The sequence below is a fragment of the Meles meles genome, chromosome 12 (assembly GCF_922984935.1).
Source record: "Meles meles chromosome 12, mMelMel3.1 paternal haplotype, whole genome shotgun sequence".
In the NCBI taxonomy this organism is placed as follows: Eukaryota; Metazoa; Chordata; class Mammalia; order Carnivora; family Mustelidae; genus Meles; species Meles meles.
The window spans coordinates 57278058-57297345 of NC_060077.1; the positions used below are offsets into that span (position 1 = coordinate 57278058).

The following is a 19288-nucleotide window of genomic DNA, read 5'->3' on the forward strand; positions in this document are numbered from 1 at the left end:
CCACAAAAGTGTTGATAAGGACCTTATGGTCTATGTTTTCTTCTAGGAATTTTATGGTTTGGGGCCTTACATTCAAGTCTTTAATTCATTTAAATTTAATTTTTATATATAATATAATGGTCTAGTTTCATTCTTTTGCACATGGCTGGCTGGTTTTCCCAACACCATTTATTGAAGAGACTGTCTTTTTCCGTTGTATGTTCTTGGATCCTTTGTTGTAAATTAATTGTCCATATATGTTTTGGTTTAATTTTGAGTTCTCAGTTTTGTTCCAGTGATCCATGTGTTGTCTGTTTTAATGCCCATACTATACTGTTTTGACTATTGTAGTTCCGTAGTATAGTTTGAAACCAGGGAGCATAATTACCTCCTGCTTTATTCTTCTTTCTCAAGATTGCTTTGGCTATTCAGGATATTTTATCATTACACACAAATTTTGAAATTATTTGCTCTAGTTCTATGAAAAATGCCATTGGAATTTTGATAGGGACTGCATTTAATCCGTAGATTGCTTTGGGTAGTATGGACATTTAAATAATATTAATTCTTCTAATTGTGGGCATGGAATATTTTTCCACTTATGTGTGTGTTCTTCACTTTTTTCATCAGTGTTACAATTTATAGGGTATAGGTCTTTTACTGACTCAGTTAAATTTATTCCTAGGTATTTTATTCTTTTCAGTGAAATTGTAGATAAGATTTTTCCTGAATTTTTTTCTGATAATTCATTATTAGTGTATGAAAATGCCACGGAGTTCTGTATATTGATTTTGCATCCTGCTACTTTATTGAATTCATTTATTACCTCTGATAGTTTTTTGGTGAAGTTTTTTTTTGGATTTTTATGTATAGAATCATGTCATCTGCAGATACTGACAGTTTTACTTCTTTCCTGTTTGGATGACTTTTATTTCTTTCCTTTCCTTTTGGTTTGCTTGTTGTAGTTTTGCCTAACTTCTGTGGCTAGGACTTCCAATACTATGTTGAATAAAAATATTGAGAGTGGGTATTCTTATTCTTGATGTTAGAGGAAAAGCTTTCATCTTTTCACCCTTGAATATAATCTTAGCTGTGGGCTTGTCTATATGGTGTTTATTATGTTGCGTTATATTCCCTCTATACCCACTCTGTTGAGAGTTTTTATCATAAATGGATGTTGAATATTGTCACATACTTTTTCTGAATTTATCAAAATTATCATAAAATTTTCCTTCTTTGTTTTGTTTATGTGCTGCATCATATTGATTGATTCACAAATATTTGAACCATCCTTGGATCTCGGGAATAAATCCCACTTGATCATGATCTATGATCCTTTTAATGTATTTTTTAATTCAGTTCGCTAATAGTTTGTTGGACTTCTCCTTTATTCACTTTATAGCTTACACTTTCTCATCCTTCACTTAAGCATCTCTGCTTAGGTATTAAGACCTCAGAGAATCCTTCCTACACAAAATTGCAGCCAGAACATTGTGTTAGAGTATTTGTTACTCCTCCGTCAGGGACCTTAACACAATTTGTGATCACAACCTTATGGGAAAGGGGCTGTGTATTTTTTTTATCACTGTATTCCCTGCACCTAGCATATAAAGATTTTGAGTGAAAGAATGAGTGCCTGCATGTTAATTAAAGGAAGCCATATGGTGTAAAGAGCTATCATTTTAGAGGGTTACATCCTGCTTCACTACTGACCTACCTTCAGAGCTGTTGGAGGTACAAAATTAAATATAGTTATTGATTTTAGTTATTATTGAACAATAAGTGTCTTGGGGCCATTGTTGAACTATAGAGAGGAGGAAAGAGTTATGTACAGGCATGGATATAAACAGACTACAAAGGGGGAATTAAAAGCATTCCAGATACCCAGGTGTAGGGGTTCTCATAGTGTCTTTTTCTTCTCTGGGTACTTGTCATACTAGCTGTCTTACTCTAGGTGCTAGACTTTTGTGGCAGCAGACGTTGTCCATTTCATCGTTCCTGGCATGTAGTAGATACTTATGAAATGTTTGTTAAAGAAATGAATGACTAATAGACAGTCACTTAAACACAGCTGTTCAATGTATTACAAGTAGAAACAGTGATTCATTGCTTCCCGCTACATTATGACATAATCTTATTTTATCTACACAAGAACATGAGCTTGATTTTCACTAAATAAAGCATTAGTATTCTGTTTCATGATGGAATACATTGAAAGTTCTCTTTATTACCCTCCCACAGAGGGACCATTGATGAAAATGCAATTATAAGAGTGATTTTCTTTGAATATATATATACAGACACACACACAGACACATTCTCCTATTTGCTAAAACTTGTTCAAATTTTATTTATCTGCATTTGTATAAAAAAATCTCTTTGTATCAAAAATCTATCAAAATGTCCTGATTAATCAGGGATTGTCTGGAAAATTAAATAAAATAAAAGAGATGAACCATAAGCAACAAAATACACTTTTCTAGTTTTGAGAAGCTAATCAAAGCTTGATCTGTCAGTGACTTTTTCTTTGCTTTTAGGTGTCTTTATTTCATTTATTCTCACCTATTTCATCACTGGCTATATTTCTTCCAAGCAAACTTCCAAAACATTGAAGATGGAATAGCACTTTATTTTTTTTTTAATTTTTAAAAAATTTTCATAGTATCACGTGCCACCCTTAATGCCCATCACCCAATTACCCATCCCCTCACCTACCTCCAGCAACCCTCAGTCTGTTTCCTAGAGTTAAGAGTCTCATGATTATTCTTGATTATTCTTCTTCTCTGATGACTTCCCATTCAGTTTCCCTTCCCTTCCCTTATGATACTCTCTGCTGTTCCTTATATTCCACATATGAGTGAAATCATATGGTATTTGTTTTTCTCTGATTGACTTATTTCACTTAACATAATACTCTCTAGTTCCATCCACGTCATTGCAAATGGCAAGATTTCATTTTTAGATGACTGCATAATATTCCATTTTTGTGTGTGTGTATCTATATCTATCCATCACATCTTCTTTATCCATTCATCCGCTGATTGTCATCTGGACTCTCTCCATAGTTTGGCTATTGTGGACATTGCTATTATAAACAATGGGGAGCAGGTGCCCCTTCAGATCATTACATTTATATCTTTGGGGAAAACAACTAGTAGTGCAATTTCTGGGTTGTAGGGTAGCTCTATTTTTAACATCTTGAGGAACCTCCATACTATTTTCTGGAGTGGCTATACCAGTTTGTGTTCCCACCAGCAGTGTAAGAGGGTTCCCCTTTCTCCGCATCCTCATCAACATTTGTTGTTTCCTGTCTAGTTAATTTTAGCCATTCTGGCTGGTGTGAGGTGGAATCTTATTGTGGTTTTGATTTGTATTTCCTGATGATGAGTTTTTTCATGTGTCTTTTGGTCATTTGGATATCTTCCTTGGAGAAATATCTGTTCATATCTGTCTTCTGCCCATTTCTTGACTGGATCATTTGGTTTTCTGGTGTTGAGTTTGATAAGTCCTTTACAGATTTTGGATACTAGCCCTTTATCTGATATGTCATTTGTAAATATCTTCTCCCGTTCCATAGATTGCCTTTTAGTTTTGTTGACTGTTTCCTTTGCTGTGCAGAAGCTTTTGATTTTTGTTGAAGTCCCATTAGTTCATTTTTGCTTTTGTTTCCCTTGCTTTTGGAGACGTATCTAGCAAGAAGTTGCTGTGGCTAAGGTTGAAGAGGTTGCTGCCTATGTTCTCTGCTAGGATTTTTTTTTTAAGATTTCTTTTTCTTTTTATTTTATTTGATAAATAGAGAGCACAAGTAGGCAGAGAGGCAGAGAGAAGGAGAGGGATAAGCAGGCTCTCTACTGAGGATGGAGCCGGATGCAGAGCTTGATCCCAGAACCCTGGGATCATGACCCAACCAAAGGCAGCCGCTTAACCAACTGAGCCACCTAGGTGTCCCCTCTACTAGGATTTTGATGGAGTCCTGTCTCACATTTAGGTCTTTCATCCATTTTGAGTTTATCTTTGTGTATGGTATAAGAAAATGGTCCAGTTTCATTTTTCCGCATGTGGCTGTAAAATTTTCCCAGCACCATTTTTTGAAAATAATGTCCTTTTCCATTGGATGATTTTTCCTGCTTTGTCGAAAATTAGTTGACAATAGAGTTGAGGGTTCATTTCGGGGCTCTATACTCTGTTCATTGATCTTTGTGTCTGTTTTGTGCCAGTACCATATAAGACAGTACAGCACTTCGAATAGACTCCTTGCTTTAAAATCTGCAAATAGGATGACTCTTGGAAAAGGTGGCAGAGTGTAGAAATATTGAATAATGTCATTAGAAAATTATTATTGTTGCTAATAAGATTGTATAGAAGATTGACAAAAATCTCATGTTAAGTATGGTAATTGAACTCAATAATTGAAAATTTTTAAGAATCAATATCAAAAATTTTTTCATATATTTCTAATATACACACCCCAAAAATGTGGTTTTCCTTATTGTATATGCTGAAATTCATAGCAGTAATTATGAGAAAGTTTTTATTTTTCTCTTATTGCTGGGGAATTCCTTTTTCCCAATCCCAGAGAATTTCCCAATTCTCTTATTGCTTGGGGCCTGAGAAATTGCTTGCCAACATGTCTTACTCTAGAGAATGGCCTCCCTAACCTCTGACTGAACATTTCCTCTGTGGATTTGGGGGCTTGGTAAGGTCATCTGGTGGGAGAGAGCAGTTCTCTTAGAATGCACAAGAGATCGCATTTTAAAGAAGACCGTGATCTTAGCCAAATGATTGGATTGCTTACAAATTTTGTTTCCAATGGAAGCAAAAAACTTCTTGTGTGTTTGGTGTATGTGTGTGTGTATACACACATATACATAAATGCATGGATACACATAGATAGATAGATACAGATATATAGATTCATACACGTATATGTTTCTATGCATTTTTAAATGAATAGGAAGTAAGCAGTTCCCATAGGACTAGTTATCATTATGCCTTCTTATAATCTTCTTTAGTCTCAAAGCCCTTTGTAATTTACACACACAAAAATCTCATTGAATAATTAACTGTTGCTATGTACTTCTTGTGCTCATTCCTCTGCTTGAAGAACTTCATTCTAGTTAAGCATTACACCTGGCATCATCCACATTATGGGGGAGCTTCCATCTCCCAAACTTCCATGCTGAACTTTATACCTCATGCTTTTTGCCCTAGTGCTCAGCAGTGATCCCCCAAGGAGCAAGTAATAGAAAGAAAAGGCACCAGCTCAGTTCAGAGGAGGGAATTTGTGATAAAAGCCCTCTCATAAGTGATAACAAAAAAGCCTCCTCCTATTCCATCTCATTATTGCTGTTGGGGGATAATATATTCTCTACAAGATGTCCCTTTGGTTTACTTTAGCTTATTCCAGGCACATTTTTTAAAAAATTAGGTGGAAGGAGGATGAACATGGTATAACATGTTTTTTTCTTTAACCTCCATGTAATTCCATATAGTCTTAGTTACAATTTTAAATTACAGTCTCTACTTTTTGTTTATTTATTTTCATTTTTTAAATTTATTTGGAAAGAGAGCACAAGAGAGAGACTGAGTGCAGGGGTGAGGGGAGACAGGGGGAGAAGGAGACAGAGAATCTCAAGCAGACTCCCCGCTGAGCATGGAGCCCAAAGTGGGGCTCGATCTCATGACCCTGAGATGTTGACCTGAGCCTAAATCAAGAGTTGGTGCTTAACTGACTGAGCCACTCAGGGGCCGCTAAAATTAGAGTCTTTACTTTTCAAAGGAAATGTTGTTACATTTGCTTATATTTTGATGTATTTTTTTTTTAAAAAAGAGCTATGCCAAATAGTTGTTTTCTAAAGTGGGCTTTGAACTTGAAGTTGTTCAGACCTATAGACTAAAGCATATTACATTGCCCTTTACAAGTTTTCACCACTTTTAAAAATCGTTGCTTACCTGCTCATCTTTTTTCTTATTGAAGTGTAGTTGACAAATGGTGCTATATTACTGAAGTATAGCTGACGTAAAATGCTATTTCAGGTCTCTAACATAGTGATTCGACAATTCTGTACATTACTCAATGCTCAGCACAGGAAGTAAGGGTCGTTACCGTACAACGTCATTACAATATTATTGACCATATTCCCTATGGTATGCATTTCATCTCCGTGATTTATTTATTTTATAACTGGAGGTTTGTACCTCTTACTTCGTTTTACCTCTTTCACCCATCCCCCTCCCAACCGCAGTTTATTTTTAAGACTATGATTTTTTGTTCTTGTTTTTGTTTTGTTTTTTAGATTCCACATATGAGGGAAAAGATATGGTATTTGTTTGACTTATTTCACTTAGCATGATATTCCCTAGTTTTAAATTCACTATTTTACTTATGTATTTTGAATGTTTGATTCTTACGTTGTACTGGAAATGATCCCGTGTCCAGATCTGAGAGCATTTTTTGTTCCTTTGTTCACCAGGGATTTAGTATCTAGCATGTGCAAATTCATTGTGCTTAGGGTTATTTCATTGCTTCTGACTGATTTACAGCCTTTAACGCATCATTCCCCAAATTTATATTCTGGAGAATACTTGTCCCATGAAATATTGGTATTGTTCTGTAAGAGGATTACAGGGTTAAAAAATCGGAGAAATACTGCATGATAGATATATTCTTGGGCTTTAAAAATAAATTATGATTTTTAGAAAATACAGTAAAGAAAACTATTTTAACCATATTTAGTAAATACAAGCTGTATTTATCGGATGGCGGAATCAGTTTCCTTGTAGATGAAGTACCCATTAAAATTAAAATTACTTATTTAAATTCCTGTTTTGCAAATTACAGTTTGTGAAATACTGTCTTAATGCAGTTTTGGAAATGGCATTCGAAAGTTAGTGGCCCAGTTGTCCTTAGTGTATTATCAGTCCCGTCTTCCCTACTGGATCCTCCCTCTCTCAAGAGCCCTCTTTTACTTTTATGCCTAAGTTTATGCTTAAAGAATTACATCTTCCCTTATGGATAAACCTTGAGCATATTTATGGAGTCTCCTGAGCTACCCGAATCCTACTAAATAAGATAAAAAATGAAAAATTACCCGTTAGAGAGAATGAGTGCCCTGACTTTAATTCTTACTGGGGTACATGGTACAAGAGCATGGGGTGCTCGGAGTCTACGAGGGTCAGTGATGACAGTGTATAGTTCATCTGCTCATTACTCTTTTGCTGCTGCATTCATCTCCTGATTGGTCTCCCCCTGCCTAGCTTGTCTTTGCTGTAAAGACCCTATGGACTTTTTTTTTTTTTTTTAATTGGGCACCACAACTTACAGAGTGTACTGCACATACTGTTGACCTAAATCATTCCACACCGTTGGTAGATACCAGCACGCACACTACACAGATCACTTACTTCCCTTGCATCTCTGAGGCTCCATGCTCTGATTTTCTTCCTACCTCGGTCAGAGAGCTTTTGCTCAGTCTTCCTAGAGGGATCAACATTTTCTGCCTGTTCCTTCTGAATTAGTGTTTCTAAGGCTCTGCTTTAAAGCCATCTTCTTTTTTGGTAAATTCTTCTTTTGTATTCTTACTCATATCTATGTTTTTAACTATACTTTCTTTGCTGACAATTCTTTCTTTTTTCTGTTGGATCCCTCCCTCGCTGTTGAGCTTCTCATCCTAAGTCTTGGTTATGGATTAGACATCTTTATGTGGATGTCTTTAAGATATCCTTATGTCAGCACATCCAAAACAAAACCCATCACTTCTTTGTCCAGAATACAGCTCCTCCTCGTACCTTTTCCTGTCCTGATTTCTGCTCCCAGCAACCACCAAATTATCCTAGCTCGACGCTTGAGACTCATCATTTATGCCTCAGTCTCATTCATCCATGACATGAGCATTCAGCCCCGTCAGTCTGGTTCCTATACCTCTGTTGAATAGCTCACTTCTCTTTACTTCCATTGTCTAAATAATCTTAAGACTTTTTGTCATTTTTACCTTGGCCTTCCCTTGATGATTCTGGACAGGAGTCCCTGTCACTGGTCTTGCCTATGTCTGGGACACTCTATATGCTATATGCAGAATGATCTACCAGAGGCATCTGCTTGGAATTGTTACCAGCATCTCAACCTTAACTGGTTTAAAACCAAACCTCCTCACGGGGCACCTGGGTGGCTCAGTGGGTTAAGCCTCTGCCTTCAGCTCAGGTCATGATCTCAGGGTCCTGGGATCGAGCCCCACATCGTGCTCTCTGCTCAGCGGGGAGCCTGCTTCCTCCTCTCTCTCTGCCTGCCTCTCTGCTTACTCGTGATCTCTCTCTGTCAAAATAAATAAATCTTTAAAAAAAAAAAACCAAACCTCCTCTTTCTATTGCCTTCTTCATTTTAATAAATAGCAATTTCATAATTGTAGTTGACAAGGCCAAAAAAAAGATCTTTGGTGTCATCCTTGCCAGATCTCTTTCTCTCATACCACACATCCAATATGTCATCAAGTTCTCTTGGTTCAGCCCTTAGAAGAAACTCAGAAGGCAAGCATTTCCCACCATTTCTACTACTGTCACCATAGTCCAAGAAGTCACCTTCTTCCTGGATCATCCCTGTAATTGCAAACTTATGTCTTCATAAGTCTTCTTTCCAGTAGCTGTGAGCCTCCAGAGGCTGCTGGGCAAAAGAAACAGGATTGATCTGAATGAGATATTTAAAAATTTGTATCAGAGATTGAAGAACTAATACACAAAACAATGAAAAATATCTTAATATTTCATATTGATTGTATATTAAAACAGTAACATTTTGGATAGATTGGATTAAATAAAGGGTGTTATTAGAATTTCACATTGTTTCTTTTTACTGTTTCAAAGTGACTCCTAAAAAATTGAAATCACATATGTGGCTGACGTTTATCTTACTGTTGGATGGCACTACTCTAAAGTCTTTTTTTTTTTTTAAGATTTTATTTATTTATTTGACAGACAGAGATCACAAGTAGGCAGAGAGGCAGGCAGAGAGAGAGGAGGAAGCAGGCTCCCTGCAGAGCAGAGAGCCCTATGCGGGGCTCGATCCCAGGACCCTGAGATCATGACCTGAGCTGAAGGCAGCGGCTTAATCCACTGAGCCACCCAGGTGCCCCTCTAAAGTCTTTTTTACACACAGCCATCAGAGCTATCCTTTTGAAATGTCAGAACTTCCCATTCCTCAGACCAGAATCTGCCAAAGGCTTTCCAGCTTCCTTTTTGCGGGGGGGTGGGGGGCAGGCTATACAGCGGATCTACAGCCCAGCATGTTTCTTTTCCCTCAGCTTCTGTGCCCCTCCTGTCCAGTGTGTCTCCAGGTCTGCAGGTCTCCTGGTCACGCCCCGCCCCCCACCTCCAAGGGTCTGTCTCTGGATTGGCATCCCTTCGCTTCGCACACTCTTTCCCAGATGGTTTCAAGACTCCTTCCTCATTTCTGTCCAGTGTCTCCATGGACATCCCTTATCAGTAGTGAGGATTCAAGAGAGAGGCCCATCCTGACCACCCTGCCTAAACCAGCGTCCTGCTTACCTGCATATGCTCAGTGTGGGGTGGCTTCACTCTGAATGGCTCCCCATTGCCTGTAGAATGAAATCCACATTGCTTAGTATATCTAGGTGTCCCGTTATTGTTGGGCTATTTTCAAACTCCCGACACATCTCTCACTGTTCCACTTTGCAGCCCACATGTCATGCATTCTGAATCACTTACAGGAAACCTAAAATAAGAAAAAAAGTGATAAAGAATATATTAGAGGTTTAAAGGATTATTATTAAACATAGATATATTTGTGTACAGAATTAAAATTCATCGACCTTCAAAAACTGAATAGGGTACCAGCAGAACTGGCATTTCAACCTTTTGAATTCCATGGACATCCATCCTACAAAATGGACGTTATAACCAATACCAAAGGCAAGTGATAGACTCACCAATAAGGGGTTTAAACCTTTGTGAAAGGATCTTGGCATGAAGGAATTTTCCTTTACTCATATTTATTTTCCTCTGTAACAACTAAAATGTTCAGGGATTTTCCCTTCTAATTAAAAAGGTAGCATAATTTATCAATAGTTTAGTTAGACACTTCATTATAAGAGAGTTAAGGGCGTTTTTAGAATGAGCATTTCTAGCATGGGCAGTCTGAAAAACAAGAATTTATGGCTCAGCAATAAATAAATAAATAAACCTTTCAGAAATGTTTATTGTTCCAGCTCATTAAAATGTTATGTCTTTTGGACAGTATTTCTTAAAGGCCATAAAATTAGTAGTGTATTTTAAAAGTTTTATTGGCATGTATTTCCTAAGTCCAATTTAGCTCCAGTGTTTAATTGTGCTGTCTCATACAGGCTGGAAGTCTGGCAGTTAATATTATTTTTTCTGTTTTAAAAGAAAAACACTTTCCTTCAGGGCTAGCTTCCATATTTTTTAATGTGTTTATTTCACACTGCCTTGCATTTTCATCCACTGAAATCCCGAAACTCTGACAGAGCTAATCTGGATCTGGTATTTCTTTGTGTCTTAAAATTATGCTGAAATTTCAATTAATAACTAATCACAGTCTTGGCCTGGGAGAATACATGAAATGAAAATCCTGCATATCAACTACCGAAGTTAAATTTTAAATCTTTCAATTACACAAAGCAAGGGAAGCAATAAGCATTTATTGAGTACCTGTAATGTGTTAGGTGTTGCATGGACTGTGGAAGATTATACGGCACCATGAAGTCCTCAAATATAGAAAAATCCCAACCTATTCATTGCCTTCTACAAATGCACTTCATAGCAAACAAATTTCTTTACCTCTTCAGGGAACTTGTCTTCCACCTACTAGTCCTACTTAAAATCTACACAATAAGAATATCTCTTCCCTGTTAGTCTTCCTAAGTGAAGTTGCTTTATCTCAAGGCTCCCAAACCACAGACAGACATGCAGAGTCAACATCTGCAGAAAATTTCAGACTTCTTAGAGGCATAACTTTTAGGGGAACTGTCTTCTCTTCATCCTAATTGCCTTTGCTAGATCGCTTTCAAAGTGCTTCATGTTAAGTGCCCTCTGTCATGAAGTCTTTAAGGAGTGGCCAGTCATGATATTTTGGTGAGAAAACAAAAACAGAAACGAGACTTATGATGAGGGAGTTAGTGTAGCTATAGCCTCTGCTATCTCAAGCTGGTCTTAAGTTCATCATTTCCCTTCTCTGCCTCCCATTTCTGAATACCCTCACACTCAGCCAGGAATTCTGCTGGTTTGCCTGGTGGAAGTGGCCCAAACCATCATCCCTGAGCAGTCTGAGCCTTTGGCTCCTGTACTCTTTCTGGCTGTCATTGCTATAATCTGTGTTCACTGTCACCACCAGACACAGAAGCACCCACAGAGGTCCCGATGAAGCTCCAGTGCTCCCTACATCCTTCTCTCTGCCTTTGCCCTACAGCAGCAGTTCTCTTTCCTCATGACCGTGAGGGCTCATCATCCCACCTGTCCAGTCACCCCTCTCTTGGCCCACTGACGCACTGGTGTGAGAGACACCTGGGAACCAGACAGAGCTTTAGCTACCATGGAGCCCTTACTATCTCCAAGAGTGTGATGATCGTCACCTGGGGATGATTTTGCCCCAAAAGGATGTTTGGTAATATTTGAAGACATTTACAGTTATCCCATTTGGGAGAGGGATTGCTACGGGTATCTAGTGGGTAGAAGGCAGGGTGCTGTTCAACAACCTACAACATACAGGACAGCTGCCACAATAAAGGACTCTCTGTATTTAAATGACAATAGGGCTGGGGCACCTGGGTGGCTCAGTGGGTTAAAGCCTCTGCCTTCGACTCAGGTCATGGTCTCAGGGTCCTGGGATCGAGCCCCACATCGGGCTCTCTGCTCAGCGGGGAGCCTGCTTCCCCCTCTCTCTCTGCCTGCCTCTCTGCCTACTTGTGATCTCTCAAATAAATAAATAAAATCTTTTTAAAATATTTTAAAAAATGACAATAGCGCCAAGGCTGAGAAGCCCGACCTAGTAGAAATGATTCTTCCCCAGGGACATGGACTTTTATTCTCAGAAGGCCTAGAGCTCTGGCCACAGAAAGTACACCGTCTGCCCGCGGCTTACGGGGGAGAGAGTACAAAGATCACTCACTCCACCCCTTGGGTCCCAGGCACACATGTTCTGTTGGAGACACAGGACCAAATGACAGCCACTGTTTCAGTGCGTGGACTGCATTCCAGAGGACAGAGTCCTAGACTTGTCCAGTCAGAAGAGAGGAAGGCTCCAGTCCTGGGGCTGTGGTAGGACACTGAGGTGGGCTTCTGGCATGGTGATAGGACTGTGTTGCAGTTGTGCGGATGGAAGAGATATACAGGGACCAGAAACTTCTGTTTTGCATAGAATACATTCAATGTAAGGACAGGGGCTTTTTCTTTAATGCCACTGTATACACGTACCAGGTACATGGATCCATATAAGTGGCTTAATAAGGGTCTCGAATAAAGATGGAATAGCTCAGGGTGAGTAAACAATGATCCGATGAATGAACGAAGCCTTGCCTGAAATTTTCCACGTGCACTGAATGTTTTAGCGTGCTATCCACAGCTTCTTAGATGAAGAAACTTAAGAATGTCAAGTCTGTGGCTTCTCTCTGGATGTCATGATGGCAGCATTCAGTTACCTCATGTTTATTCACAGCGTCTCTCTTTTGAAACGGATCTAGCATTGTTCAGTGTAGAGTAGTTGGTATAAATACTGACTTTTAGATTCAAAGTTCTCCTTTGCTCCTGGAGGATGGTTCCACTGGCATGTTCATGAAGGCGTTGAATGAAATTTTAAAAGAGGAGGAGGATTTTGATGGTGAAGATGGAATGTGGAAAAGACCACAAGCAAACAGAAGCCTGGGGATGAGAAATCTCTGGGCATGTTTTCAGGGAGCAGCAACAATTAGAGATTAGGACCCGTGAATTGTGTGTATGGGAGTTAAGAGGAAATCTTTGAAAATGTAATTGGAGCTACAGTTTGCCACGCCTCTAACCAACAGGTTAAAGCACCTCCCACTGTCGAACGCCAGGTGGCTACCGCTGCCCTGTGATGCCATTCCTCCACGGGAAAGCTCCTGAGCTCTACCCAGCACTACATGCTTTTTCTCTCGAACCATGCCGTCCAGATCTATCTTGCAGGACGCAGCTTTGCCTCTGGCATCCAGTTTTTCCAAACGGCTCGCGTCCACCTAGATAGCATCCCCCAGCTTTTACGGCTTTGCACTTCTTAATTCCCATTCACCCCGTGCTTGACACCGTTTGATCTTCACTCCTCAGTCATACCCAGCCAGTCAAGGAGGAGGCCAGTTCTTTTATCTTCTGTGTCTGCAAGCAGACTACCTGCACATAGGAGGTGCAGTAAATAATTGGAAAGTTAAAAGCTCCCGGTTTGATGATGCTTATCTGAATCCCTTCTACATGGGAGTTTTTAAAAATTAGTATGTTTCAGGCAAACGGTCGGTAGCTTATGGTTGCGGGCATTGTGCACCTTACTATTTAGCTGGTTTTTTGTGTGCATCCAAATTAAAAGATGAGGGGGTATGTATGACAATGTGGGGGTATTCATTTTAATGCTTTAGAACTTCTCCCTGTCTAAACCTCAGCCAGAGAAAGAACCCAAGTGATCAGACTGGATTTCTTTAGCTTTCACAAATCTTAGAAAATTTAATTTCCGAAAGTTAGTCGAAAGGTGTCAACATGGTGATCTTTAACGTGGTACAATTTTATGGCATAGTAAAAACGGTAAAGATATCACTGTTTTGGGGCGCCTGGGTGGCTCAGTGGGTTAAAGCCTCTGCCTTGGGCTCAGGTCATGATCCCAGGGTCCTGGAATCAAGCCCCGCATCGGGCTCTCTGCTCGGCAGGGAGCCTGCTTCCTCCTCTCTCTCTGCCTGCCTCTCTGCCTACTTGTGATCTCTGTCTGTCAAATAAATAAATAAATAAAATCTTTAAAAAAAAAAAGATATCACTGTTTTGATGAAAGTCCATGCGTTTGTTTTACTCTCCACCAATAATGGAAATGCCTAATAAAGATTTCCTTTAAACTATGTATTTTGTCAGTGTAGTCATCACTGTGTGCTTCTTCTACCAGGAGTTTCCCTTTCTGCGAGGTTCCTTTTCTCCCTTTCTCCTACCCCACACTTTCTCACGCATACACCCTGTTTTCACTTCTTTCCTGTGTACTTTTGCTTTGAATTATCCTTGATGGATCTTGTTTTTGTCGGCTTATTTCCTAGATGGGAAGCGATGGAATTTTACGCCTCAGTTCTTCAGCACTAAATAATGAATTTTTTGCATATGCAGCTCAAGGATGGAAACAGCGACTGGCAGAAGGTAAGTTTCTTTTTTCCATTATTCTTTGGCATTTCTGAGTACACACAGCATACTGAGCTTTGCACCTTTCTCTGATTTCCAAGTCTTTTTCTCCCCCTGAAGTATACTTTAATTTAGTAAAAACACAGATTCTGTTCCAAATGACTTCACTAATTCTTGTTATACTTGGCTGTTTTGAGATACAACATTTTTGAAGGAAGCATGATATCCAAAACGTAATAAAAAATTTTGATCTAGCTAGGTTTTCTTTGGAATCATAATTTTAATCACTTGCTTGAGGTATTATGTATTCTCTTAATGTCCTAAAGCCTAAAGAATTTACTTTTAATACTTTCTTCCCCTAAAGTCACCAATTCACCTTATTCTTCCTTCAGTCACCAAGCTTCTAGAAAGACTAAAAATAACCAATGGTACTTCATTTTTACATTTTTACCTGCTCAAATTGTTATGGTTGGGTGTGACCCCACTATACACAACTAAAATAATGCCTCCTGGAGAATAGTAATGGCTCTTTTTTTTTTTTTAAAGTTTATTTATTTATTTATTTGACAGAGAGAATGAGAGAGGGAACACAAGCAGGGGGAGTGGGAGAGGGAGAAACAGGCTTCCCGCTGAGCAGGGAGCCAGATGTGGGGCTTAATTCCAGGATCCTGGGATCATGACCTGAGCCGAGGGCAGACACTTAACGGAGCCAACCAGGTGCCCCTATTAATGACTTTCTAATAGCAAAGCCCAGTTTCCTCTTCTTGGTCCTTACATTTGATGTTCCTTCTGCAATATTTCGTTGTTTTTTTTTTACCCCATCCAATTTGAAACCATGTACCTTTGACATTTACAATATATTTCAAATTGTTTCCTGTGGCCGCATTGTTGATAGCCGTTCCTCAGTTTCCGTCTGGAGCTTCCGTTCTTCCCTCTGATGACACATGGTGATGTCTCCACCACTGTCTCTGGCACTTCCTCTGGTAGCTGTGCACATTCACTAAGCAGCCTCTTTCACCGCCTGGTATAGCCCCTATGCCAAATCTTCCACATCTGACTCTAACTCCTCTTTCCTAATCCTGTGTTCTGTTCCAAATGCCTGCTGGATCTCCCGAGCTGATACCAAGCACCCGAAAACCATAACGTCAGTATTAACCTCACTGTCTTCCCTTCCCTTCACCTTGCTGTCCCTTCTGCCCAGTCTCCATTACTGTCACCTCTGTCCTCACTTTGGAACTTGATCTCTCTTGTCCTCTGTCATCTTCTGATCCGGTCATAACCTGTTGACTGTGCTCTGACTCTGAATGCCCTTGAACACTCCCACAGCTACTGGGTTGACTGTACTCTCTGTTTCTCATCTATGCCATTCAGCAGCCTTCTGGCTGGAGTCCTCCCATGTCTACACCTGGTTTTTAAGCCACTTGTTAGGCCATATTCCTCCCTGAGTGGATGCCATCAGGACCTCCCTCTGTCTCTTATAGGAAAAATGTAGAACTCTCTTTAAACCATGTATTTGCTAATTGGCCTCAGCCTACTTTTCCCATTTCATTTCATCCTACTCCTACATTCTCACAATTGGCCACTCAAAAGAACATAAATATACATATTCATATCTCTGTGCCTTGTGAGTTAATTACTTTATAAAAGCTTGGTCAGCCTTCAAAAGCTTACTCAAGTACCATTTCCTGTATGTGGTCTTCCCTAATCAATTCAGGCAGAATGAAGTGCCTTTTCTTCGGTGCCCGCACTACCTTTATTCTTACGGCCCATACAGGGCTTTCAACATTATGTTATAGGCAATTGTGTGCCTTTTCTCCTGCCAGACTGATTTCATTAGGGACACTGAATATACGCCATTTCATTCACAGCCCCTAGCATACACTTTATTTGCTGAGGGTTTTAAAGTTCACCTACGACTAAATGACTATTTGAGCGATGTTCATAAAGAGAGAAGCTGTAGAAATATTATCAATATTCAGCCTTTTCCTTTGCAACATCCATAAAAGTTTACTCAAATTAATTACATTTTCCTTATTAATCAGTAAAAGATATGATCACTTTTACTCAATATATAAGCATTTGCTTTCTAGGAGAGTTTACTCCAGAAATGCAGTTGCGGATAAGGCAAGAAATTGAGAAGGAAAAGAAAACAGAACCTTGGAAAGAAAAATTCTTTGAAAGGTTTTATGGAGAAAAGTAAGTACTAGAGCATTTTTTTCTCATTTCTCTCAGAAGGAAATGAAAATGTAATTCTCTGCTTCACATAGCACACTCATATGCTGTAAAACTTAATAAACCAGTGATAAAAGGCAATAGTCCCTCAGTGTAAGAAATTGCAGGTAAAATTATAGTGGCATATCAGCACTTAAATTTTTAAAAAATGCATTTAAAAAATAATTTATGAAATTAAAAAATTATAACTTGTCCATGAAAATTCATTTTGGACTGAAAGTAGCACATGAAATCCTGTAGAAGTCAATTATGGCTTTTTCTTAACTAGATTTTAGTAAAAATCTCCTGGTTTTAATCCAAGTATATTCATTAAGGAATACTTGAGAGCTAAGTAGTTTTAGACACTCTTAATTCTCCTATTTTTCTGAAAATGTTGACTGTGCATATCTTGTTCAGTCCTTGTTTGGGGGAGAGCCCGAGGTATTACGCTTCACTCCAGCCATCTTCCTCTTTGAGTGTGACCAGGTTTTAATTCATTATTGCTCTTCACGTGTGTTTCTTTTTAAGATAACACCAGCCACACATAAGCATGGAAGTGACTAAATTACATTGAAAGTAGTTTTACCTTTGCCTTACATTTAGAAGGGACATATTGTACTTGAGCAGAATTAGAGACTCAGTCAGATCCCTAAGGAAGAAGGAAGGATTTCGGAGCTGACAATTGACAGTGACTTTAGTTCCTCCTCACGAAGTAATTTTTCTTGGAACTCCCACATACGTAATTAATGCCTGGAAGTTGTTTTGCGTAAATGACACTGAAGTGGTTGCGGGTAACAATATCTGTACCGTTTGATTTAACGTCATAAAATGGTCCCTTGTAAATAGGGAAACCAGTGTCAGGAGTCTCCTATGAGTGCTCTTCTTCTTCTTTTTTTTTTTTTAAAGATTTTATTTATTTATTGGACAGACAGAGATCACAAGTAGGCAGAGAGGCAGGCAGAGAGCAGGGGTGGGGGGAGCAGGCTCCCACTGAGCAGAGAGCCCGATCAATGCAGGGCTGGATCCCAGGATCCTGGGATCATGACCTGAGTCAAAGGCAGAGGCTTTAACCCACTGAGCCACCCAGGGAACAGTCTCACATGAGTGCTCTTCTTGAAAAGGGATCCGGTGATTAACAGCCTGCTTACCCAGAGGAGGCTAGCATTTGGGGGAGTGTCCTGGATAGCAGTACCCTCAAGTAGGAAGGCTTGTTTTTAATTTTTCGTAGGATCGTGGATGTGTATACATCTTTAAGCAAAACTAGCAGGAGAGAATTAATGCGTTTTCTCAAAAATTAAAAATGCAGCAGCCTCCTTATATGCCTTCAGATATTGTCACCGGCAGCATTACTCAAGGCTGGCTGCATCAGAATCCTTACTGAGGCTTTTAAAAATAGATACAGATTTCCAGGATCCATGCCAGACATACTGATTGGGAATGTCCAGGAGGTGAGCCCAGAAGTATGTGTTTTTAAATGTTCTCTAAGTCATGCTGATGCCCAGCAGGATTAAGAACTGTGGAGAATGACATTGCAGACCACCTAGGAGGTTTCCCCTCACCTTGTGTGTGACAAAGGGAGTGTTGGGAGCACCCTTTCAAAGGCAAAACTGAGCTAGTTACCTCCAATGTACTAGTCCTTAGTTCTTGATTGTTGGGCCCTTTTTAAAAAATTTTTATTTTTTTTTTAAAGATTCTGTTTATATATTTGACAGAGAGAGACACAGCCAGAAAGGGAATACAAGCAGGGGGAATGGGAGAGTTTGGAGAGCAGGTTTCCACCAAGCAGGGAGCCCGATGCAGGGCTGGATCCTAGGACGCTGGGGTCATGATCTGAGCTGAAGGCAGATGCTTAACGACTAACAACTAAGCCACCCAGGCGCCCCCCCCTTTTTTTTAATTCAGCAAAATTGATCCAACATCTCATCTAGATACCAGAGGTGCAGGCATTCACAGGGCTCTCTAGGCTCTGCCCTCAGAGAGCCTGTACCCCAGAGACCATGCAATACAGAGGGCTTTCCTTCATTCACCAAGTCATGATTGAGCATACGGGGCTCTGATATGTGTCTAAGAGCTTTGAAAGTCTTATTTCACTAACCCGCCCAGCCCAACAGTCCTGTAAGATAGACATCCTTATTTCACTTTTACGTTAAAAAAGGGATTAGGGAAACTGAGAGACAGGGAAACTAAGTCATTAATCCAGGTTTACACAGTTTGGTGAAGTGATTTGCTCAGCGTCCTAGTCCCACAATTCCTTCTCAGGAAAGCTCACACCTACATAATTTTTTTTACATAAAACTTGAGGGCTTCCAGACTCCCATGCATAACAAGTTAAAGGGCCTTGCCTTGGAGCGTAACTGCTATAATACTTCGAGTAAGCATGATCCCCTCTTACCACCCCTGAGCTCTGAATACAAACACTTCTTTTATTTGACCCTTTCCTTGCTGTAGTTTATCCATAGAGTTTCTGTCCCCTTAACATCACTGGAATTCTTGCTTGTCTTTTTTCATATTCAATTACATATTGGATGACAGCCGTATTTTGGACATTCCAATGTCCTTCTAATTTTGTTACTTCAGGATTACTTAAACTACCCCAGTGTGTGAAAGATTGTTTTTCCTAGCACCAGATAATTTTCAGTTGACATGAAAATTTCACTGCTCTAACTTTTCCTAAGAATGTTGCCATCCAAACTCCCCCATTGTTAAGATTTGTCTCCTCTAGTCTTCAGGCTGTGTGTTTGAGCTCCCTGTTATGGTT

At 39.5% G+C, this 19288-nt stretch overlaps 1 protein-coding gene across 1 annotated transcript in view; it reads left to right on the forward strand.

The window, feature by feature from the left end:
• Positions 1 to 19288, forward strand: part of ASXL3 (ASXL transcriptional regulator 3) — a 160310-nt gene that overhangs the window by 129915 nt on the left and 11107 nt on the right. Inside the window, 2 exon segments of the mRNA XM_046024359.1 lie at positions 14241 to 14337; positions 16410 to 16515. Of these exon segments, the coding sequence (XP_045880315.1) occupies positions 14241 to 14337; positions 16410 to 16515 (203 nt within the window).